A 25,303-nucleotide genomic window follows, 5' to 3' on the forward strand; every position below is an offset into this window, starting at 1 on the left:
ATGATAAACTTGCAATTCTTGTCCATTAGTGCTTAATTCAAGACCTAAGTGGCAGCAAATAGATTACCTTCATTGGCTTAGATTTTAGGGATCCTTAAGTGTATCTCTAAAAGAATGAGTTGTAGGAAAATTAGGGCAGAGTTGTTTTTCAGTCTCCTCAGTTTTCCCTAAAAACAGAGCAACTAGATTGGCAAACCCAAAAACGCATGGACCAGCTGTATAAGACTAGGTGAACAGATCCCCATAAATGCAAATACGAATGGATGGTAGCACATACCTCTTGATTACAAGGCCTGTGTGCTACCAGCATTTGTGCAGAAGGAAGCAACACAGTATGTGATGGGTCAGAGACTAGGGGAACACATCCCTAAGCCAGCCAACAAGGACGTCCTGGAAAGTGTGGTGGGGAAGTTTGAGAGCTTGAAATGGAAAAGGTGTTTGGAGATCCCCAGAGTACACATGAAGTTCTGAAGGATTAGAGCTAGATAGAATTCTGGAAACTGACGTTGAAGATGCTTTCCTGGCTAAAGCCCTGCACTAAAGAGACACTGCTGGGAATAGAACCCAGGTTAAGCAAGGTAGAGATGATAAGAACAGAGGAAAAAAGGTCAGATGAAAGTGAGGCAGGGACCAAAGACAGGAGATCTTACTCAGGAAGCTGTATTTGAGTATGCTTCATGAAAACTGGGGAGGACATTTATTTCTGAAAAGCTACTGCAGCTTCTCCAAAGTTGTCAGCCCTGCCCCCTTTACTGGGGAGGAATTTAGGACTTTGTACTTGCCAGGCAGGCAGGTGCAGCCCCACTGAGCTACATCCCCGGGCCACTTCAAAGTTCTTTATTTTACATTAAAATGAGCAGTAGGCAAGGATCACAGTCGAATTCTCCACAGATTTTTTTTTTTAATAAGAAAAGGGTAAGGAGAAGAACATTATTGCAGAAAGTGAAAGCATGCCACAAACAATTGTCTACAGAACAAACAAAACTATAATGTTTCATAACAAACTCAGAGAAATTTATAAATCATACAAATATGAAATAGCAATGTAAAACTGAATAAGGAAAACTTAGAAATGTATTAATTTGGGAATGAGAAATAAAAGAAATTACTTAAGAATGAAACAGACTACAACACATAATTTAAAAATTTCTTTGGAGAAATAGATGAATTGAAAAAAAAGTTTTACAAAAGAAAAATGAAGCACTCTATAGAAAAGTGACAGTTATTTAAAAAGTTTCATTATGTAATGAGTCTCAGAAGAACAAAAGTAACAAAACTTAACATACTAACAATTATAATTCAAGAAAATTTTCTGAAATTAAGATTTTCCATTATATTTGAAATAGGCACAGCATGTAACTGGATAAAGTAATCCAAAAGTGAGCAACCTGTAGATACATTCTATTAAAAATTACTGAATTTTGGGTTGGGGATTTAGCTCAGGGGTGCCGTTGCCCGCCTTACAAATGCAAGGTCCCAGGTTTGATCCCCGGTACCAAAAAAAAAATTGCTGAGTTTTATTTTATTTTATTTTTGGTACCAGGGATTGAACTCAGGACCTTGCACTTGCAAGGCAGGTATGGTGCCACTGAGCTAAAATCCCCTCAAATTACTGAATTTTAGAGAAAGATATTCTCATGTCTATGCAAATGACCCAAAAATTCTTCTTGAGTAGAAAAATACTTATTATGATCTGATCTTGGTAACAGTACTTTATGTGAGAAGCAGCAGAGTAACATCTGATATACCTAAGGGAAACAAATGAGAGTCCAGAATTTTATACCCAGCTGAACTGACATCAAAGTGAAAAGACAGCAAGGGAAATGTAAAAACATGAAGAAGAATTTGTGGGCTGTTGTTTCTATTACCACTTCTTAAAGACTCCTAGAGAACAAACTTAGTGAAAAAGACTGCATGGATGTCAAGTAGACGGTTGTGGAGCTTACTCTTACTGATGGCTGTGAACGAGCTTAATATGTAATGGGTGCATTCTCTGCAATAAAATAAAGATAGAGTATAAACAATAAAATAAAAATGGTTTTATAGTTATTAAAGTATATTAGTAAAAGCATATATAAAAGTATATAGTAAAAGCATATTAGTTCAAATCATATGCTTGGGGAAAGGGGAAGGGAAGGTTACTGAGTGAATTTCACTGTTAAGTAGGGGAGTCAAGTCACACTCATCTACTCTTAGACACGTAATAGGAATTGGAAGGTGGGGAGAAAATAGAAGGCATTTGAGATATGATACAAAGGTGTCTTAGTTTCTTGTCTCTGGGAAAATACCCGACGCCCACACCATAAAGGTTTATTTTGGCTCACATTTTCAGAAACAGTTCACAGGCTCAAATGCAGAAACTACATGGTAGAAGGGCCTGCTGCAGAGAAAAGCTCATGTCACAGAGGCCAGGGAGTAGAGAGAAGGGAGGGGCCAGGCAAGAAGTTGGAGTCTTCCGGGCCATGTCCCAGAGAGTGCGCCCCACCCAGGCCCCACCTCCTCACAGCAGCAAGTCAGCTGTGGTACCCCTGACCCAGTGACCTTCCAGAAGCCCGACCACTGAACTCTGCAGACTTGTTGGCGACCTTGTAGACCTAAACTAGAACAAAAGACAGTTTAAATAGAAAGGCGAGAACAAAAACATGAATCTTTAATTTTCAGTTTCTTCATAGGGGGAATAACAGAGTAATGGTAATGCCTAGTAATTCATGGAGTGCACAATGCATAATGGCACATGCCTAAGAGAGGTCCTTTATTTTTATTACTGTTTAATTACTTTTCTCCCCTCCCTGTTGTTAACATTATTTATATGTTTGGGCCTTGCATTTTCTTAAATTTCCCATTTATTTGAGAAACTGGTATGCCTTCTCAAGTTACTTAATGTCACAAATTGTATTTGGCCTGCCTCTGTTACCAGATTTACATTAAGTTCAGAATCTTGTCATTTACATAATTTAAAATTTGTTTTGGGCCAGGGATTTAGCTCAGTGGTTCTGACGCCTGCCTTGCAATTGTGAGGTTCCGAGTTTGATCCCTGGTACCAAAAAAAAAAAAATTGTGTAACCCTCTAAATACATATTTTAAAATGTTTTTATGAATCAGTTAAGATAAATTTAAAAATAAAACTTATCTTTAGAGGCTGTTTTATTCATTAGGCATTGTAATTGTACTGGTTTTTGTATTTATCTACCACTATTTTATGGCCCGTGGCTTGGATTTTGAATTTATTTATAAAGGATCTGTAAGAACAGGGAAAAAAATGTGATTGGGATGAGAACATGACTGAGATGAATGGCTTCTGAGAACCAAGTTAGCTGAAAAGTTAACATTTTGTTTTTCATACTTATGCACTTGAATTGCTTCTATAACATTTATTTTTATTTTTATTTTTTTAATTGTTTTTTGGTACCGGGAACTGAACTCAGGTCCTTGAGCTTGCGCAGCAGGTGGTGAAGCCACTGAGCTTAAATCCCCGGTGTATAACATTTATTTTTATATGAATATAGTAGAAGAATGTTGGAGTTATGCAGATTTATTATTAGATACCAGAAATGCTAAAGTTTTATCTGTCCCTGTTAAATAAAACACACAGTATTTGTAGGGGTTTTTTTTCTGTTTGAGGTCAAGGAAGTTTTCTTTCTCATCCATGACTTTTTAAATGAGGTGTGTGTACATATAAAAATTTCTCAAAGCATTTACACATTGTAACCTATCCATTTTTCAAGTCTTATTTTATTTTATTTTATTTTTTGGTACCAGGGATCAAACTCGGGTCCTTGCGCTTTTGAGGCAGGTGCCGGAACCACTGAGCTAAATCCCCAGCCTCAAGTCTCATTTTAAAATGAATTATAGTCACCACAGTCTCATTTAGGGTTTTTCATCAAAAATGATTCAAGACTTCTATTTTTTAAAAAAAGCTATCAGTAATTCTAATATTCAGAGAATATCATTTCAATTTTTTGGTGTATGTATTGCCTTTCGTTTTGTGGGCCTGTGGCTCCTCATTGAAACCTTACTTTATGCCAATAGCTGTTTTGAGATATTTATGTGCATAATTTGTTTTCTTTTGATGGTAACTCTTAGATAGGTCCCATGGTCAGTATGGCCGTAGGTTAGTTATCCTGTCCCGGCTTCCACAGCTCATCAGACATGAAGCCAGGATACACGTGTAAGGGTAAGGCCCTACTCTGGTGATGTCAGGCTTTGTCGCTTACTGCTGATAACATTTTCCAGTTTGCACTTGTCTTAATTTTGTTCATAGTATCATGTTACACAGGAGCTTTAAGTTTTTGTATGGAGTGGATTAGGTTTTATAATAATTCCTGGAATATATGAGATTTTCATATCTGTTTAAAAAAATGAGAATAAAGCCATTGACAACCTGTTGGTTATGCTGTCTTTTTATTTTGTGTAATATATTTTCCCTTTTAGAGGGATTCCTAAGGCCTTCATAAATAATTTATTCATTGGTTGTGATAAGATGCAATAAGCTTATCAGTGTTAGTAATTCTGGAAAGTCAGTAGACGTAATCACTGCTTTAAATGGGAACAGGTGTTCATCAATAGACAAATAGGAATTATGAAGATTGTATATTACTGACAGTGGTTTGAATTGTTGATTTAAGTGAAATGAAATACTCATTTGTTTCTAGGAATAATTTGAGGGAGTTTGTTTTTTGTATTTCTAGAAAATGGATAGATTTGGACATTGCTTAAAAAGTTTTGAATAAATTTTGGTTAGCTTAAGTAAAATTCTTTTAAAAAAAGAAAACCAAAACTAAGAAACATGATGGGAAAAGTTATCATTACTTAAAGTTTGGATAGTATAAGTGATCTCCTCAGAGGTGTAATACAAGATTTTACCCTTTTTCTCTCTTCCTCTGGTAGTTGACATCTGGCTGCTTACTAATGTTGCCTTAGTTTGGTGCATACTTCTGTATCTCCTGCTTAGTTTTTTTTCTTCTAAGTGAAAGATTCGTAGTATTAGTGGATCTATGTCAGACAGAAATAAGTTCACTTCCATTTTTACAAACCCATGTTCATAAGATACAGTTAAAAGGAATTTATTTGAAAATGTAGGTCATAGAAGTTCCAGGGAAGTTGGGGAGCTGGACATGTACCTGTGCTGGTTCTAAAGGGGACCTGGCAGTTCTTGGACACTCGGCCCAGTAAAGGTGGAGTGTAATCCTGTCCTTGGAGTGTGGGCCAGCCTTCCGACCCTCCAGATGAACAGAGTGTTGTACAAGAAGGGTGCTGCGGGACTTCTCCCACTGCCTGGCAGGTGCAGCAGGACCTTGAAACCTGCGTGATTCTGCTCTGCCTGGTTCTCTCTTCTCTTCGTTTTTATTTCCCTGCCCCTCTGTTTCTGTCTCTTGCTCTTAATGTTCACCCTTGGGAACTTAGTTCCATGTTGTGAGAAGCCAGTAGGCCATATGGAAAACCACATGTAGATGTCTGGTCACAGCCCCAGCGAAGGTCCCAGCCACCAGCCAGCATTAGCTGTCAGCCACCCCCAGCTTCACTCCTTCAAGTCACCTCAACTCTTAGTGGAAAAGAAGTGATTGTCCTTGCCCACGCCGTGCCCGCACTGAGGTTCACAGCGCAGTAAACACTGCCTTTGCTTCACGCCTCTGGGTTAGGGGTGGCTCCTCATGCAGACAGCCAGGCAGCAGCGCTGTGGCCATAGCGTCACTCAGACCGCTGCGGAAGCGCATTAGTAAAGGCCGATGCCGTGCATCCAGGACACTGCAGTCAGTGCCGAGACGTTTACCACAGCTGCCACTCTGTGTCCCTGAGAAGGAGGACAGGGTGGCCAGGCCACCCAGGAGCTGCCGCACTGGCTGAGATTGAGTGGCGCAGCTCTGGCCCTGATGAGCTGAGTGTCCTGTCTTCTCTCCACAGTGACACCGACTTCCCAGAGGTGTTGTGAAGAGACAGATGGTTAGGAGTGGAGGGAGCAGCACCTGCCCCTAAGCGCTCCTTCTTCTGACTTCCTTCGCTCCCTGTCACTTCCTGTGTGGTGACAGTCTCTGCTTCCCAGCCGTCCCCACTCGGAGACCCTAGCACATGAGTTTACACATTCACTTGTGCGCTGTCGGCCACCCTTCCCCTTGGCCGGGGTCTCCAGGCAGGAAGGGAGTCGCTGAGCCCTCAGCACCCGGAAGAGTGCCTGTCACACACGTCACACCCCCTCCCTGCTTGCTGAGCAGGTGGGAAGAGGCTGGAAACTTCTCCGAGTGTGGAGACCCCGGACCCCAGCTCACATGAGGACTCGGTGGGCGGAGCGCAGTCCACAGTGCAGCTCCGCAGGCCGGTGGAGCAGAGAGAAGCGGAGCAGTGGGGAGTCCAGGAAGGCTGGGGAGCAGAGGCACCAGGGGGCCGGGCCTTCCAGGAAGAGGAGCTCAGGAGATGGACCAGATGTGGCCGGGGGGCGGGGGGGGGAGTGGGCGCCTTGGCTCAAGCACACCATGGAAGTGGCCAGGCTGTCCTTGGGTGGCCCCCAGGTTTGCATGGAGCTGAAATGCCACTGACTGGCTAATGGTGCTCCCGGCATTCAGCATGTACCTGAAATGGTCCCTCGGTCCCAGGTGGATTCTAATTCAGTGCTGATAAACTGTGCTCGGCTCCAGCTGGGCTTGGCACTTCATGTGAGCTGGGAAAGATCCATGGTGCCACGCTGGTGGCTGTAAAGATCTCAATAGCTTTGATTTTTTTTTTTTTTAAGAATGTAAAGCACAGAGGTTGGGTTTTCAGATGTGAATTCTGAAGAAGGGGACCTGTCCCACATTTAGAGCCATTGAGTTCCCCCAACATAATTGGGCACCAGGACAAACAAACATTTTCTGCAAGTGCCCGAGTGCACTGTGCTTCCAGAGGCAGTCTGTGCTTCTGCCTTTAGAGGAAGTGCTTACTGAGGAGCATGTGGGACAGAGTGGGACAGCTGGCACGTGTGCATTCTGTCTTGTTATTGCAGACCCAGACCTGCCTGCTTTAGGGTTGGAAAAGTGAAAAGAAGTTGTTGAATGCAGTGCTTGCTGTTACATGACATTACATCACAACCCCGGCTTTGCCGCCTCCTCCTTTTCCGCCATAGTATTTTTCAGGCCATGTTTAGTTGATATGTTAAATTCCAATTTGTATGTTTATTATATTAACCATTAGTAACTCAGTTTACATGCACACATTAGTAAAATTTAAACCATTCTGGAAGTAAAAAGTGAAACATGAGGTTTTCTTTTCCTTAGTTCCACTTCTGTAGGAGACAATCCCTTTTAATTGTTTGAATTTTAAAATTATTTTCTTGGTTATGTTCATCACTTTTAGTATAGCAGTATTTGTTTTTTAACTCTGTTTTATCATTTAAAAAACTATTAACCACCCAGAAAGGTGAAACTAAATAGCTCAGTATGCTACTCCTTTTTCTGCAAGTTCTCATGTTTTTTAAAGCTTTTTGTTGATTATTGCTAAAATTTTATAAAATTGGTTTAGACCTTTTTTGACCCATTTGTTTTAGACCACTTTTCTTGATTTCCAAAGATATGAAATAAGACGTGAGAACTCTGTATTTCTCACGGCCTTTACCGCTAATTACTTTTCTATATAGTTATATACATGTACATACTTTTTAAAAAACTGTAATTGAATTCCATTTTTTTCTTAAAATCTTCTCAAAGTAGGAAACTAATCTATAGGAACAACAGATGATGTATCAGGACCCACAGAGAAAGACATGTAATACTGTAATACTTTGTACTGCTACTACTGTAATACTTTGATTTAGGCATAGAAGTGTTAACACTGGGACTGAGTGTAATGCAGTATGGTTTTAAGAGCATCTTACCTGTATGATAGGGCTCAGCTTTCACTAGGAATTGTTTTCAGACTCAGACGCAGGGTTTTTATAGAGTATTTTTAATAACAAATACCTGTGAACCCCTGTTGTCTCACAGAGCCAGAACGTCCTCATTCATCATCTGCTTCCCTGCCCAACTGACGGGTTTGTGGTAAGGCCCCTGATACCCAGGTTTCAGTTTAGTGATGTGAGTTGGGGCCCTGGGAGGAAGAGTTCCTCATTTTCTTCATTAGGTTGAGGAAAACCTTCCCAGCAGTGTGGACCTGTGCTGCTTAGGCAGGTGGTTTAGTGACTTCATAAGCATTTCTTAGGCCTTGGGCTGGGACTCAGTACATTGGCTGTTGCTGTACATCTTTTTTTTGGGGGGTAGTGGAGATTGAACTCAGGACCTTGCGCTTGCCAGGCAGGTGCAGTGCCACTGAGCTAACTCCCCCACCCTGTACATCCTTCTTTAAAGCTACTGAGGGAGGTTGATCTTGTGGTACATATCTTGTGTAGTACATGGAGCCAGCCTTTCCCAGTCCCACTTCAGTTTTCTTTCGCCAACCAAATGGCACCTCCCACTTCTGCTGTGGTTCCTGGTACCACTTTTCATCTCTAGGTCTTTTTGGAAGTTCTTAAATTGTTGGAGTCATCTCATTTGCCTTTTGAGCTTCTGAGTGTGCTGTTGACTCTTACTGTTAGTCTTAAAGGACTTTATCAAGTGCCACTCCAGTTGTGCCTGTCTTTGTGTGTCCACTTAGCGATGAGCTTTTGGTGTAGTATACGTTAAGAATTAGGTGGCCTTCCTGGCCTAAACTTTTTCTGTTGTTACCTAGCTGAAGTATGCAACTCAAAGTTGCTCTTGGGAGAAGCCGCTCTATTGAAACAAGTCTCCACTTGAACTTGAGACTGGCTTTGTGACTTGTGCCTTGGGCTCTGTGTTTGGATGCACACTTTGCTATGTTGTTGGCTTATTTCGCCTATATCACCTATGGACAGACAGAAAGCCTCTCTGTTCCTGAGTTTCAGTTACTGTGAGGAGCACTACTGACTTTCAGGTGCTTCCCGTGCTATGGCTCTGGAAAGTGATTTTTTTTCATATTCCTTTTTTACAGTTAAACCAGATGTACTCTTTAAATCTGTTAAATCTTCAAGCTCGCTATCATATGGCATGGAAATTGACAAGAAAACACTTAATGTAGTTTGTACAGATTATGATACAAAAGATGATACTGTTGATTGTTACTGCCTTGATGAGTACAGCGAAAAGGGGTTTTAGCGCCAAAATTAATTTGCAAGAATCTTTGTTTTAGAAATACCTTATAATAATAATAATTTTTATCTGAATAAAAGCTTCAGTAGACAAGTTGATAATCCAGAGTTAAAAGAACAGCTCAATCTTTAGCACTTTATAATCAGATTTAGAAGTACAGAATTGCTCTTTTTTTTTGGTACCAGGGATCAAACTCGGGTTCTTGCGCTTGCGCAGCAGGCGGCGAAACCACTGAGCTAAATCCCCGGCCCCAGAATTGCTCTTAAATTGGACAGAATTTATGCGTAGTCTTTTGGAAAAGGTGTCGAGTAAAACAATGTCACGGCAGCCTCATTTTAAAAATGAAGTTATTAAAAACTTTTCCAAGAGAGTCACCCATAATTCTGTGAGCATTTTCCACAAATAGATGGCTTCAAACTAAAATGGAAAATATTTTTGTCGGTTTGCTATTTTTTAAAACCCTAAAATTATGTTGCACTTCTCCCTAAATGATGGTATTGTCACTTGAGATAATCTCGGGTAGTATACTGTGAGGTCTAATAATGGCATTTACATTGACACAATAGAGGCTGTTTTCTGTATCTTCAGCTGATTAACAGCAGATGAGGTTGCCAGTTATTTTAAATATATTTCTACTTACAATATAAGGGACAAAACATAACTGAATACTGTATTTTAAAAAGTTAATTATTGCCAGGTGTGGTGGCCCACGCCTGTAACCCCAGCACTCAGGAGGCTGAGGCAGGAGGATTACCTTGAGTTTGAGGCTAGCCTGGGCTGCATAGCAAGACCCTGTTTCAAAAAGGAAAAAAAAATCATTAGTCATATACTTGCACAATTTATTTTCTTTTTACCAGAAATTCTGAAATGTCTATTTTATGTAATAAAGATTCTAATTCAGTAAATTAAACCATTTTTAAACATTTTCAGTGTTTAATTTCTGATTCTAAAAAATAGTACTTATTGATACTTTCTTAAACTCTACAATTTTTAATAGTTTAAAAAAGAATCGATGCTAAACTCAACATTTAGATTCAAGATGGCTTATCCTACAGCAACTGTCACCAGACAGGTGATGTGTCCTTGTTCTCTAGTCCCCAGAGGAGAGTTGTAGTGCCAAGATTTTAGTATTTTTCCCCTTCCAGGACAGGAAATTTTGTGACGTGAAGAATGTCTGAGAGGTAGACCAAGAAACAGTCCTTGTGCATATGGAAAATGCCCTTTTGCTGCATGGTGTTCATTGGAAGATAGGCTGAGTTCACATTGCTTTATCGGTGTGAAGGTAGTAAGAACCTAGAAAAACTAACCAAAATACTCATAAAGATTCTTGAGTAAGTGTGAATGAGATTGAATAAAATCACTTTTTATTTCTCCTCTTGGTTTTATCCTTTATAATTAAGAGGCTCATAAGAGTTCACGTAGTTTAAAAACAGGCCAAACAGTGTTCAAAGTTTGAGGTTGAATGTTTCAGGGAATGGATTAAATAAATACTTTGGGTTAGAGAGTGATTTTCAACCCTAAGCCTCGGTTAGTAAATGTATATGATAGCATGGAGAATGATTCTGAGCTATTCTTGATCTGAACACTTACTCTTAAATGTTTTTCTATATGGAAAGGAAACCGGGGAGACTATTGATACCTGATTAGTATTGATATTCCTAAATACTGTTGGAAGATAGTTCGGGAGGGCTTTGATTTTTATCTGTAGGATCTTTATGTTCTAATACTGTTTCTTAAGATGTAGTTTATAGGACCACGGGTTAGTGGTAGATGATCTTTAAGTTTCTTTCCAGCTTTAAAGTTCTCCCTTAAAGTTTCACTCTTTAGCTGATACTTCTTATCTTGGTTTCTTAGATTTTCGTTTTTTAATTTTTAATTTTTTTTAATTTTTATTTTTTTCATTAAGTTTATTGGTACATTTTAGGTATACAATATGATGGGAATTTGTACCTTTACATGATCTATCTTGGTTCTTATTTTTTCCCCATTCCCCTGGCCTCCCTTTCTTGGATTTTTAAATGGTTTTCATTCAGAATCCCTGAGTAGAGAGAACCTGGGAAGAAATTTGGGGACAGAATGTGGGTGGTGGGAACAGGTTAGGTTGGAGATAGTGGAAAAGTGACTTCCCTTTTCTTACAGGGGAAAACAAATGACAGTGTTAGAGATAGGACCAACACATCCTTCTCTTAGAATTTGAGTCTCAAAATCTGGTGAGTCTTGATGCAATGCATTTTTCAAATGCTAGAAGTGTTTCTAGAGACGTTTACAGGTATTCCCTAGGAGAAAATATATTTGGAAGTCAGTGATTTCTCCATGGTGTGGGATGAATTCTGTATTCCATTTAGGTGGAGATAATTGCTAGGATAGGTGGGACAGGTTGAAACACTTTAAAATAAAACTGTATGTTTTATAAGGCACGAATAGGAACTGTGTCTCTGTGACAGTTTCAAAGCAAATCCTTGAGTATGTGAGATTAAAGAAATTCTCACAGCCAGTAAAATCTGTCAGAACACTGATGTTTAAAACTATTTTTGTAGCTACTAGTATGTATTGGAGGTTTTAAAAAAGTTTTATTCATTATTAGAAATTTTATATATGAATATATGTATTTATATTATGGTTAATCTTAATTGAACTTGGTTCCTAGATATGAGAATTATTTTTATTTGGTCCCAGTCTTCATTTTTAAAACTCCATAAATAATTTAATTTGTACTTTATTGAAATTATTTTTCAAATTGTTATATAATTTATTATAATTCAACATAATTATATTTTAAAGGTTATAATAAAAGACAACTATTAGATTTTCCAACCTGGGAAAGCTTGAGACTTCAGGGAGCTGTGCTTTCAGTTATGCCCACTGCTTATACTTAGTCTTTCCTTTACAGAATAAAAAGGCTCTGTAGTAGTTCTCTAGAATGTAATGTTTGAGGATCTGTTTGAATGTATAGAAGGACATTTGCATAATGCTCTTGTGCTGTAGGTGTGGGGAGTTGAAATGTTGATGGCAGCAGCTGTTAGAAAAACTCAAGTCTATATAGTAAAAAGTTAAAATTACAACAAATGGAGTACTCTAAATGTATTCTGTGTATATTATCATTGGATTGCTTTTGGAGTGAGAAGTAGAATATGATTCTAATCCTTTATAGTTGCTGTTAATTTTGTTCTAAACCTGAAAGTGTTAACAGCAACTTGAAAATGTGACAAAGCTCAATTTCATTTCTTGTTTATTGCTTGTTTTCCTATTGGACAATTGGAAGTAGCTCTGCCCTGGCAACTAAAATAGGCTATTTGCATAACCTACTTTGATTGGCTAGCATTCTGACTAACAGTTCCAATCATATGGTGTCGGTTTAGTGGTAGGCTATGCTAATTAGCCGCTGTTGCTGGGGTTTAGGATGGTTTCTGTGTGCTGTTCTGCTGCATTGTGTTGCCTGGTGAGAGACATTGATAAATGAGAGTTTAATGATCTGCAGCAGTTCCCACTCACTGCGGGCAGGCAGATTTTGGAACAGAAGTGGAAATAAGGATTTAATTGCTCTGTTAAATACCTGTAACCAAAGTACGTGTATTGTAGAAATTAAGTTGTAGAAATTTTTATTTAATTAAATACTTATAGTATAAAAGGGAAATATTTTAGTGTTGTCTCTGAAAATAAAACTCAGTAGCACTATGCACACATTTTCTAAAACCTTGTTCGGTAAAATTATCATTTTTTTCCAAATTAGAAAGTACTGTTGCAATAAGTGGCATATTTGATTTTTCTCATAGTTTTGACTATGTTTCATAGAGATACATGTTTGTTTTCAACAAATTGGTGCAAAGTTTTGGACTGCATTTATCTTGTACTGTCCACATCCTCTAACCAGTAGGAGCATGAGCTTGAGTCCTGTGCATGTTCTAGTGTGCAACTTGAGGATCCTGTTATTTTACCTTCTATTATTACCTTTCTGATTTAAGTCAAATGTCTTTTAACTGTTGGTTGTACTGCTGTCTTTGGTTTATATTAAGTTTTTATTTGATACGGTTAGGTGGAAAGTTCAGTGGGAGATAGAAAACTCAGTGCTTTGTTTAAGGAATGGAAGAGGTGAAGAATTCAACACATACCAGTGTTCGATAAAAATGCAGGGTGACCGCACAGAAAAATACCAAGTGAAGATTTATTTGGAAGGGTTTGTGGGTGTGGGTGTGGGTGAGGGAGGGGGTGGGGAATCACTAGGCCTTTGGGCAACAGGGATATAAGAAAAGGATGTAGTTTGAGAAAGGTTTAAAGAGGAAACCCTTAGAATTGTGTTAGAGTAAAGTATGAGTTGTGATTCAGATAGCTAGAGAGTTATAGGAAGGAAAACTTGCAGAGTGAGGAACAGATGAACACAAGCCATGGATCTGGTATTACTAAGTTATCACGCAAACCCTAAGTCACCATGCCCTAGGCCTCCAGTGTCTTAGATGTTGCTTGTTCCAAGCAAGCTGGTGTCATTCATTACCTTAAAATCAGAGTAGATGGGTTCTTGTTCCAGCTAGCACTGTTTTTGGCTTTTCTTCACTTGGCTTTTGTGGTAAACAGTAATGTTCAGTTTTTGTTTCTCTTGGTTAAATGCAAGACTCTCGTACCTTCTTTGGCCCCAGAACCTTGAAACACAGACATCAAAAACTGCTGTTTAGCCAGTGATTTAGCTCAGTGGTTCCGCTGCCTGCCTCACAAGGACAAGGTCCCAAGTTCGATCCCTGGTACCAAAAAAACCCAAAAAACTGCTCTTTGAATTTTTATATTTGTATTAAATTTTCTAAAATGTTTACACCTTTAATTATTTTGTCATTTATTTAAGAGGATAGTTAAATCAGATAGGCTAATTGGACCATATTAGAGATTGGCAGAGAATAAAATAAAAATTTAACCTTATTACCTGATTATTAATTCTGTTTTCCTAGACATATACTAAGGAAGCATTCCAAAACACTTGTAGAGATGTTTTATTCAGCCATAGAGTCAAAAGGGTCTGGACTCAGAATCTGTATTTTAACAGAGGTGCATGTGATTTGCCTTTGCTAACTGCATTACATGGTAGAGTGACCTGCTCCAAGAGAGGTGAAAATTCAGAAAAGGGAGCAATTTTTGGATTGGAGTTAAGGACAGATTCTTGATGGAGGTGGAATTTCATGGGGTCATGAGGAATAGATAGGATTTTAATAGGTGATGCGGTAAGACCGCAAGGTGTGTAAAATGCATACCAGTTGAAGGGAGAGGGCTGTTGAGAAAATTTAGATTATTAAGATGGTATTTTAGATGAAGAAACATTGAGCCCTTTCACCATGAGGGATGGTGGTAGCTCTGTAGCTTTTTGTCATTGTCCTTTACCAGCCTTCTATTCTTGATTTAGTGAAAACATTTTTAATCAAGAGTGTTAGATGTGTCAAATATTTTTTTCTGCATCTACTGAGATTATCTTGTGAGTTTTCTTTTTTAATTAATTTGATGAATCAGTATTAAACTGACACTGCATTCCTAAAATAAAGGCCACTTTGTTATGATATATTGTCCTTTAAAAAAAGATTGTTGGATTCCATTTATTATACTTTTGTGTAGAAATTTTGCATCTTATGTTCATGAAAAACATTGGAGTTTTCTAGCTTTTTCTTATTTTTAATTTCATTGATTTCTACTTTGGATATTTATTTTCTTCATTTCATTAGCTTTGGATTTCATTGGCCTTTTCTTTTTTTAACAGCTTATTAAAGTAGAAAGCAGAAGTCATTGATTTAAGAACTTTCTTTTTAGTAGAGATGTTTAATGGCATAATTTTCTCCCTAAGAATTAATTTAGGTGTATAAAAATTTTTGATATATTTCATTTTCATTCTGTTCTAAGTATAATTTGCTGTTAGGGCTTTTCTAGGCGGTGGTGATTAGAAGTTTGTCATTTGGTTTTTAAGTATTTGAGACCATACATTTGTCTTTCCGTTCCTTTCTTCTAAATTTATTTTCATTGTTGCCACAGAACGTACTTTGTACAACTTGGTCCCCTTTAATTTGTTGTGATTTGTTTTATGGCCTAAAAATGGTTTGTCTTGGTATATGTGCTGTGTTTACTAGAAAAGAATGTGTGTTCTGCTGTCTTTTGGTGGAATATTCTCTAAATTTCAATTATGTTGAGTTTGTGGATAATGTTCAAATTTTCTATCTCCTTACTGATTTTCTGTCTGCTTGTTTTATCAAATATTGAGAGAATATTGAGGTACTTTAATATAATTGTCTTCACCTTTGCAATTTGTCATTTCTGGCAAAAGGTCTAATAATAGACTCATAGATGCTTAATATTAATATAGTTTGCTGATGTTATAAAATAATCTTCATTCCTAGTAATGTGTTCTTTATAGGCAGCCAATAGTTGGGCCTTGCTTTATTATTATGTTTCCAATCTAAACATCTCTCAGTTTTGCTATTTAGCTACTTTGTATTTAATGTGATTATTGTTATGTTTTGGTTTAAGTGATCCTGTTGCTATTTATTTTGTACTTGTTCATCTGTTCACTTTCCTTTTCTTCAGTTTTTTCCTACCCTGTTTACTTTTTCTTCTACCTTCTTTGAATTAGTTGGATATTTTTTATAATTTGATTCCCTCCTTTGTTGATGTATTCATTTTAACTTTTTTTTAAAAAAAAGTTTGTCTTATCACAGTCTACTTAGAAATGATAGTATGTCACTTTATATAAAAGATGTACTGAACTTACTATAGTATATTTTCATCCCTCTGTTTACTGCATTTTCATAGGTTTTGTATATATGTGATTAGCATCATATTACATTAAATATTGGTTGATCAAATGAGATTTAAATTAAAAAAATTTACACTGCTACCCATGTAGTTATCTTTCCTATTGGTCTTCATTCCTTTATATGGGTTTATATTTCCATCTAGTTTAATCTTTCTTCGTCCTGAATACTTGTGTTGTTGACATTTTTTTGTAGTACAAGTTCATTAGTGACACATTTTTATTTACTTTTTGTGTATCTAAAACTGTCTTCATTTTGCTTTTTTCGCAGGTATTTTCACTGGGCATAGAATTCCAAGGGACACTTTTTTTTCTTCTAGTAATTTAAATATGTTCCTCTGGTGTCTGCTCACTTGGATTATTTGTTACAGAAAATCTTTATTCTTTTTATAGAATGTGTCTTTTGTTTTTCTTGGTTGTCTTTAAGGTTTTCTGTTTATCATTAGTTTTCAGCAGTTTGTTTATTATGCCTTTTTGTATTTTTGTGTGTGTGTGTATGTGTTGAGGTTTGTTGAACTTTTGGATCTCTTTGGTTTCTAGTTTTTATTAGATTTGGAAAAAATTTGAGCACTTTTGTTCAAAATTGTTTCAGTTTTCCCTCTTCTCAGGAATGTTAGTTAAATGTATACCAGGGTGCTTGAGGCTGTTCCCAAACTCAGTAAAGTTCTGCTTATGTTTACAAACCTTTTTTGATTCATTTTTTCTGTTTAACTGCAATCTTAGTTGTTGAGCAGTCAGTTGGAATTCTGAAACAGTTTGTATTGCTGGATCCTCAAAATTACATCTTTTTCCCCCCGCATGCCTATAATCTGTCATGACCCCTATGCAGGGTGCTTGTTTCTTTTACATTGTAGTTTTCATTTCTGGAGTTTATTTTGACTTTTAAAAAATATTTTTCCATGGCTCTCTCCTTTAACATTTGAAAGTTTATAGTTTTAATACCTGCTTTCATGTTCCTTTGTTTTCTGTTGGGTTTTTTTTGTACCAGGGATCGAACTCGGCTCCTTGCGCTTGCGAGGCAGGCAGCATCATCTTCCTTTGTGTATATGCGTCTCAAATTTTTCCATTATATAAGAACACAAGTCTTAAAAACAAAAATTAAAAAACATAAGCCAAGCTGAATTAGTGCCTATCCTGATGACCTAACCTTAACTAATTATATCTTCAGCTTAGCTATATCCAAATAAGGTCATCTCTGGGGTGCTGGGAGTAGAACTTCAACATGTGAATTGTAAATTTTTTGTTAGTTGCGTCTGCAGTACGTAGTGATTGCATTTATCGTGGGGAGTTGGTACACGTACGTAGCACCTCTTAATTTTCCTTCTCCCCACCCCTCCCAGCGCTCCCTGCTTCTTCCACGTCTTGGTCCACTCCTGAGTTGCAGAAGCTCTATTTTCATTTTCTTTCTTTTTTATCTCTTTTATTTCCTCTCCCTCCATCTCTTATTCTTCCCATTGGAAAAAGATCTCCCTACTTCTCATTATTTGTATATATGCCTACCTGTTTTTTTTTTTCTTTTTTTGGTACCGGGGATAGAACTCAGGTCCTTGCACTTGCGAAGCAGGCGGAGGAACCACTGAGCTAAATCCCCAGTCCCTTACCTATGTTTATAGTAGCACAGTTTTTAATAGTTAAATCTTGCACATGGCTTAAATGCCCACCAGTAGATGAATGGATAAAGAAAATGATTTATACACAGGGGAGTACTACTCTGCCACAAGGAAGGATAAACTTGAGGCATTTGTAGGTAAATAGATGCATTTTAAGACCATAACATTAAATGAAATAAACCAGGCGCACAAGCTTAACTATCTCATGGCTTCTCTTACATGAGAAATGTGAATTTTGAGAGGACACAGTTCACCCTGTCCCCTCGTAGCCACTCATCCCCCCCAGTGGTATTTTCTGATCGTGCCACTTCTGTGCTCTTGGGCTCTTACTCATGTTCTCCCCTCAGCTTAGGGTGCTCCCTTTCCTGTCTTGTGCTTAGCTTGCTTAAAAGTCATTAATCAGAGATAATTTCTATTTAAAAGGCTTTAAAATTGTATACTTTTAATTGTTTATGTGGACCATACTTGAAACATTTTTGAAGAAATGGAGAGTTTTTCTTGTGTTATATCCTAGTACCACCTATAGTACTTTGTAACTGATTACTTGATTTGAATATATAAATGAGTGTAACTGAGCAGACAAGTTATAGGAGTGGGACATTTTAAGAAATATTAATAACATTAGGAGGGATCTGAGGTTTAGGAATCTGGAGTCTGGAAATTCATTTTGGAGGTATTTATAGAAAGTCAGAGTTACTAAGTTGAGCTTTCTAAGTATAGAACTCTACAGTGGTTTTGGAAATAGACCTGTGAAAATTTAATAATCTGTTTCTATACTCATGAGCCTGCTTGTAAAGTTACAGGGTAAAACGACAGAGATGTATGAGCAGGGTTTTCCTGAGGAACCCTAGACAGAACTAGGAGAGTGATTATCACGCAGGATGAAGAGTTAAAAGAGCGTGCTGTCAAGCCAGGATGAATGAGAGGGTATTGTTAGAAATGGGAATTCAGGTAAAGTCATTTCTTTAAGGTCTACGTAGAAATGAATGGTAAATTAGAAGATGTGGGTATTGCCACAGAAGGTCTGCCACGAAAGGGAGAGCGGGTAGAAGCAGTCGTGTCAGAGGGCTGTGACCGGTCAAGAGCTGGTATTTATTTATTTATGTTCGGTGCCGGGGATTGAACTCAGGACCTAGTGCTTGTGGGGCGTGCGGCGGCACCACTGAGCTAAGTTCCCCGGCAAAGTTCCCTGAGCCAGTAGTTCTGTGTCGGTGATGATCATTTGCATTTTACCCACGAGGAAACTGGATCAAAAGGAAGTTAAGAAAGCTACCCCAGGACACAGCTGCCACGTGGTAGGACCAGAATTGAAAATGTGCCCCTACTCACTACTCTGTTGCCTCTGATAGTTTTCTTTAAAGCCATTCACTTACTTAAGAGGTTCTTTGTAAAGAAACTGATAGTTATAAAGTTAGAACATCAGCTTCACTTACTACTCAGAGAAAATAAGAGTAAAAGTAAAGGTAGGGGAACTAGAGCAGTTCTATTAAATTCATATCACTTGCAGAATGCATACCTGGAAATAATGTAACTATTTGCCATCAGTAATTAAGGGATATTCTATTTGATGGCAGGTAGTTTAAGGCAATGCTGAGATACTGTGGAAGGTGAGCGACAGGTTCACTTTGCCGGGCATTTCCTCTTCCTGCTGGGGGTCTGACAGTAAATAAGGGGCAGCCCTTGCGTTTGTGGCACGTTTTCTCATGGAGGGGAAGAAAATAAGTAGGTGGATTGGGATGCAGTTTTTGCTAGGAAGATCAGGTGTGGTCTGTCCAAGGGAGTATTTTACTTTGGTGTCACTTATCTTGTTTCAGTTGAAGAATATATTTGGGATATTCTGATTGATGTAAATCCCAATCATAGTCATGCCTAAGATCTTTGCAAATATATTCTTTTTTTTTTTTGGTATATATTTGCCATACATAGTGCTTATAGTCACCATAGGGAATTTGTTCCTGTACATAATATATACTAAAGTATTCTCTTTTCCCCACTCCCTTCCTTTCCATTCAACTCTTCTTCTCCCCATTTACAGAAGCTTTGTTTCCATTTTCCCTTCCATTCTTTTTTAATCCCTTTTCCCTTCCCTTCCCGCTCCTTCATTCCCCTTCTCATTTGAACATGTTCTTCCTACTTCCCAGTATCTATCCTCCATTTGCAAGTTTATTCTTGTATCTCAATCTGTTTTCTCAAGTGGAATAGAAGTACTGCATAAGTTTTTCTATGTCAAAGCCTAGAAACCTCTGAGTAGAGTGATTATTCATAATCTTTGTCCATCTTGTCATGAATCCAAGAAAAAGTTGAGAATTTAGCCCTCTGCCCATAACAGTATATGAAATCTCATTAATATTCTGGTTGTAATTTATTTTGAGATAAGAGTATCCTTGATTTTGAAATACTAAGTAGATTTTGCTACCAGAGTGTCTTAGGGACTAAGAAAAGAATGTGCAGGAAAATTTAGTTGATGAAAATTCTCACTAGTGAATCATACATACTCCTTTTTTTATATAGTTAATGTAGAAGAACATTATAACTGAAAGTTTGAATAAGTTTTTCTGAGTTGGGCCTCTTGACTTACTTATTTTCCCTAAAATGGATTGCACTGCATGGTCTTATTTTAGCCATCTTCTAGGAAGTAGTATCTTCACAAACAGGACACATTAACATTTTTTTAAGATCACATTGAAATAAACGCATTATGGTTAATATAAATACAACAGTATGTGTTACTCAGGAAATAAAGCTAATGAGTTGCATTTTTAAAAATTCAAAATGAAAATGACCTATTTAGGGCCCACCCCCCTTTTCAAAAATAATACCTGGGTTTGAACCCAGGATTTTCACACTGAGCTACATCCACAGCCCTGTTTTTTTTTCTTTCTTAAATTCTTTTATTGGTACATTTTAGGTATACAATACATTTACATTTATCTGTGGGTGCTTGTGCCCTGTACATGATGTATCTTGGTTTACAGCCCTGTTTTTATCTTTTATTTTGAGGGTCTTGTTAAGTTGCCCAGTCTGGGCTCAAACTTGTAATCTTCCTGCTTCAGCCTCCCATTGTGTTAGGATTGCAGACATGTGCCACCACGCCCAGCAGTGGGGGAAATTTTTAATCACTCAAGTTGATGTCTTTTTTCCTGTTTAATAAAGAAGTAAATGGGGGAAATTGGCACTGGGTCCCAGCTAATTACTGAAGCATTGCTGCGTAACCATTTCGCAGGAATGGCAGCCCAGTCTTGGAGGCAGTCATGGTCACACCGTGTTAGAACCCAGGCTGAAGTCTGGTGTATTCAGTTCAATGTGGTAGTTACTGAGTGCCTATTAGAAGACTTAGTTGCTGTCCAGAGCAGAAGTAGCAAATGGGGGCACCCTGCTGGCTGGAGCACTGTGATGTAGGAGCAGTGGTGGTTTTTCTGCTCCTTTGGTGACCTTGGAGCTTACAGTTTTAGGGAGGAGTCGCTGCTCTCCTGATTGCTCCAGAGTCTTGAGTCTTGACTCCTCCTCCTTACTTATCCTCATCAGGGATAGTGATGGCTTGGGAAGCACTTACCATTTCATTAGAGAAGCACAGCTTTAGGCATAGTCATCCCTTGCACCCCGTAGAAAATTCACTTCTGTGTGCCTCTCACTGTCCATGTATGATTGTGTCTCAGGAAGTGACTCAGATGTGCATGTTTAACACTACCATTTATTTGCTCTTTCCTTATTTTGCTTTGTCAGTGGATGCAGCAGCAGTACCAACCTCAGGGCCTCCTCCCAGTATAGTCAGGCAGAAAAGACAACATGCACACATCATCAAAAATGTATCAACCTGTAGTATTCTTCATCATATATAAAAACATGGGATGAGTATGTGATTGATATGATGAGTGATTTAAATCTGTTTAGTGCAGGCAGACAGAACTTTAGCCTCAAGATCCCAAATCCAGCCTGCTGCCGCGTCTTGTAAAGTTTTGTTAAAGATGCCTGTATCACTGGTTTCTGTATCATCTGTGGCTGCTTTTTTGTTATGGTTGGGTATAACAGAAACTTGCTCTGAAAAGCCTAACATGCCCACACCTGGCTCTTTAAGAAAACATTTGCTGACCCCTGCTCAAGATGTTGCCAGCCGTTTTGCTCCAAGGTGTGTTTCATCTCCAGAGCTGGAAAGTAGAGCTTGATGTGAGAGCCAACAATGACAGAGGGTCGGCGTCCTGGGAGCAGTGGCGGTGTCCACCCACAGGTGCAGGTCACTGTGGAGTCTTTGCTGTGAAGCGGGGAACTGTGGTCCTTCTGTGTGAGGAGTGTATAGTATTGGTCCTTTCCAGTAAATGTCATTGTATGTGGTGGTTTTAATAAAAATGTACATAAACAATGAAAGTTGCTCCTCTGCCCTCCTGTGTGTGCTAAGAGCTATGAAGAGATGAGTCAGTTTTTTCTTTTGAGTATCTCCTTTTAATAATAATTTAAAAATCTGCTCTATCTCAGGTCCTATGCCTTCATTTTGACCGATAGGTTGACTTGGGTACCAGAAATGCACAGTGGAGAGATTGTTCGGTTATGTGTCTGTTGTACATACATTAATATAAAATATTTTACAGAGGATTTTGTTTTGTATTTTTTTTTGAGACAGAGGTCTTGCTTTGTAGTTCAGGCTGATCTTGAACTTAGAGCAGTCTCTCCTCCTGCCTCAGCCTCCCAGGTGCTGCTATTACAGGTGTGCGCCACCACTCCTGGCTAGAGAGGCTTTTAATAGAAGCCTCCCTGTCAGTTGAGGAGCTGACGTTGTTTTTGTGAAGTTTTTCAATTATGCTTTCATGCCAAGTATTAAGGTACTCTGTAGTACATCATTGCTATTTAACTTTTTATAGTTTTTCATCACTATTCTTGCTCTGGTTGAGGGGTCCATAATCAGAGTCACCTGAGAAACCTAGGGGAAATGTGTCTGCTTGGTCCCTCTCTCAGATCTACCTAGCAGACCCTCAACTCTAGAGGTCAGGGTGTCAGCTGTCATTTTAAAAACTCCCCAACTGAGCTACGCGAGCTGAATAGTGACAATCCATAAGAAAATAGGAAGGTACAATGCTAAATGAATAGCGCAGGCATGATGTATGCTGCTAGCCTAGGCCATGATTGAGACTGAAAATAATTTTATGTGTAGTTTCTTTGAATTCAAATACTGAATGAAGGACGGAAATAAAAGATTTGAAGATTCATATCATTTCTCCTTCTCTTTTTTCCTCATTCTATAATATTGTACCTCTTTTCCAAAAACTAAATTACTCTCTCAAAACTGGAAACACATTTCTTAACTTTTGGGACATAGTTTTTAGTCCAGGTCCTTACTGGCATACATCTGACCCATGTTTTCAAATAGAGAAAACCTGTTTGTGTTGTTTAGTGTTGTTTCTAGGTAGATATTAACTTCTCTGTTCATTAAAGTAGGCTAGCTCGGATTACCAACAAGCCCAGCATTTCACTGGTTTAAACTAGTAGAACTTTACTTCTTGCTCATGTAATATTCCATAACTATTACACAGCTCTGCTTTGCGTAGCTCCTCAGAAACCAAACTTCAGACGTTTTTCCTATCTTAAATATAAAATGGCCAAGCTCACCTGGGCTTTGGCATTGACTCCCTGAATGGGGAAAGAGCATAGGAACTTACAAGTAGGAGAGTGGGGTGTGTCCGGCCTGTGGTGTCACACTTCGCTTCTGTTGCCATTCTGCCGGCCGCAGCTTAGTCTCGCAGCTGTTGAACTACAGGGCCTGGGAAGCAGGCCAGTTGCCTCAGTAGAGGGAAGGAAGGACCTTTGTCTATCAGTAGCACTCTCTGCTGTGTGTGTGGTAGTTGCAGTCATAAACACCATCAGCGAGGCTTTGGTTTCTTTCATGTTCCTCTTCTTTTTTTTTTTTGGCTGATAGTTTTACAGTTACTTCTGTCCATCCCATTTCTATCCTTTTTTAGGTGTTATCTCCATTGTTCACTTAGGTGGGATAGTCAGATCTCGAAGATGCAGCAGAAACCCATTCTTAGTTCTAACTATCTTGGGCAGAAAATGAATTCAATGGAAGGTTGTAATTAGCTCACAGAACAGATCGGAAAGGTGGAAACTATGCTAGAAAAGTAAGTAGGGACTTGGTGTAGTTTGGACTGAAGGTCCATGTGGTAAAGGCTGGCTCCCCAGCCAGGCCCTGTTGGTGGGTTATGGGAACTTGCAGGGTGGAGTTGAGAGGGAGATGTTCAGGTTAGTGAGGGCATGTTCTCAAAGGGGGCTCTGGGACCTTGTTCCCGTCTTTCTCTCTTTTACTTCCCAGCTGTAAGGTTTGCTCTGCCACATGCTCCTGCTGTCATGTGTCACCACAGGTTCAAAGCAGCAGGGCCAAATGCACACGGACTGAAGCTCTAACTGTAAGCCAGTGATAAACCCTTTCTGTAAGCTTGGGAGGTGTTTGTGATAGTAACGGAAAGCTAACTATCAGGACCACAGCGCCAGGCAACAGAGGGCACAGGTAGAGTTGAGCCACAGGACCAGTCTGCTGATTGTGCCACACCTGTTATTTCTGTGGTGAATGCTGTGTGAGCCTCAACCTTCCTGTCCCCGCTGTGACTATCCTCTCAGTGTGTCTTCATCTTGCAGGAGTGACTGCTCACGTTTCTAAGCTCTGAAGAATGTGCCAGTCCTTACTTTGTTCACTAGCAAAGCCCTAGTTACCCAGCAGGAAGGAACAGGAGATTTTTGTTACTTTTTGGCTTTTATAGTAGGAGACATGGCTTTTTGGCTCTCTATGAGTCCCATGTGAAGTGTGTAACAAAAAAATGACAAATACCTACTTGAGAACCTTTTTCATCAGTATCGTATTATAAAATAAGAGTGTTCCCATCTTGATTTTGACACTGATCATCTTGGACAAGTCATTAAGCCTCTGTATGCTTATGCCCCTTCTGTAGATTGAGGTGGGGGAATTAGATATGTTAGTCTTTGTTCACTCGCTGAATAAATATTTATTGTTTTTTAAGTGTGGGAATTAAGTGAGTGATACACGCCTTGGCTTTTGCATTGTGCTACACAGTTGTTGTGAAGTGTTCAGGTAGTCTTGCCCAGGAAGGTGGTTTGTAGGGCCTATTGAGAGTGCCTAATGTAGCACGGGGAGGTGGGGGATTCAGGAGCATGCTTTGCTTTGGTTCCCTCATTCATTAAGTTGTTGTCATGAGAATACAAAAATAAGACCAGTCCTTCCCTTAGGGGCACTGATTACCAGAGAGCACGTAATGATGACTAGCATGCATCGCGCTCCCCACGGGGAGCCAAGACCAGAACACCAAAGCAAGGATGGGGCAAGAATCCCTGCAGGCTTCTGGGACTGTTTCTTTGACGAAAGATGACTTTTGATCCAAATCTTGAAGTTTGAGTTCAAGATTTCTCAGAGCAGAAAAAGGACAGTGGGCATGGTGTTCTGGCTGGAGAGGGCAGTCGTGCTGGATCCTGCTGAGCGGTGATGAGTTCAGGGCAGCTGAGAGAGAGGCCAGAGGACGGTGGTGGGATGTGCAGACACCGCCTGGCAGTCCAGGGTGGTTAAAGTGTTGGTGAGTTGGAGTCTTTTGAAGAAGGCTTAAACCACAACAGCGTGGGGAGAAGAATGAGCTGCAGGCTGGGACTGCAGACACCCTCCCGACTGCCTCCTTACGCCTGGCTGCCATCTCTCAGCCCCTTTCCCTCTTCTGGATTAAGATCCTGACAGAAAACATGCAAACAAGCAGCTTGGTTTTGAGATTTTTCCAGAGGTCAGAGTCTCAGAATGTACTCGGTTTGGGGTGTGCGTGTGTGAG

At 39.1% G+C, this 25,303-nt stretch overlaps 1 protein-coding gene across 14 annotated transcripts in view; it reads left to right on the plus strand.

The window, feature by feature from the left end:
* Dyrk1a (dual specificity tyrosine phosphorylation regulated kinase 1A) overlaps positions 1-25,303 on the plus strand; it is a 135,848-nt gene that overhangs the window by 54,323 nt on the left and 56,222 nt on the right. The window contains exon 1 of one of the 14 annotated variants that reach the window (XM_021256259.2): positions 11,935-12,671. The exons of the other annotated variants lie outside the window; for them this stretch is intronic. Within the exon in view, the coding sequence (XP_021111918.1) occupies positions 12,575-12,671 (97 nt within the window). The 5' untranslated portion in view covers positions 11,935-12,574. Of the gene's footprint in view, positions 1-11,934; positions 12,672-25,303 lie in introns of those variants that run through there. 14 annotated transcript variants of the gene reach the window in all.

This window comes from Heterocephalus glaber, unplaced genomic scaffold (genome assembly GCF_053883595.1).
Source record: "Heterocephalus glaber isolate CG9 unplaced genomic scaffold, H.glaber_assembly_v1.0 deba00000122, whole genome shotgun sequence".
Lineage (NCBI taxonomy): Eukaryota > Metazoa > Chordata > Mammalia > Rodentia > Bathyergidae > Heterocephalus > Heterocephalus glaber.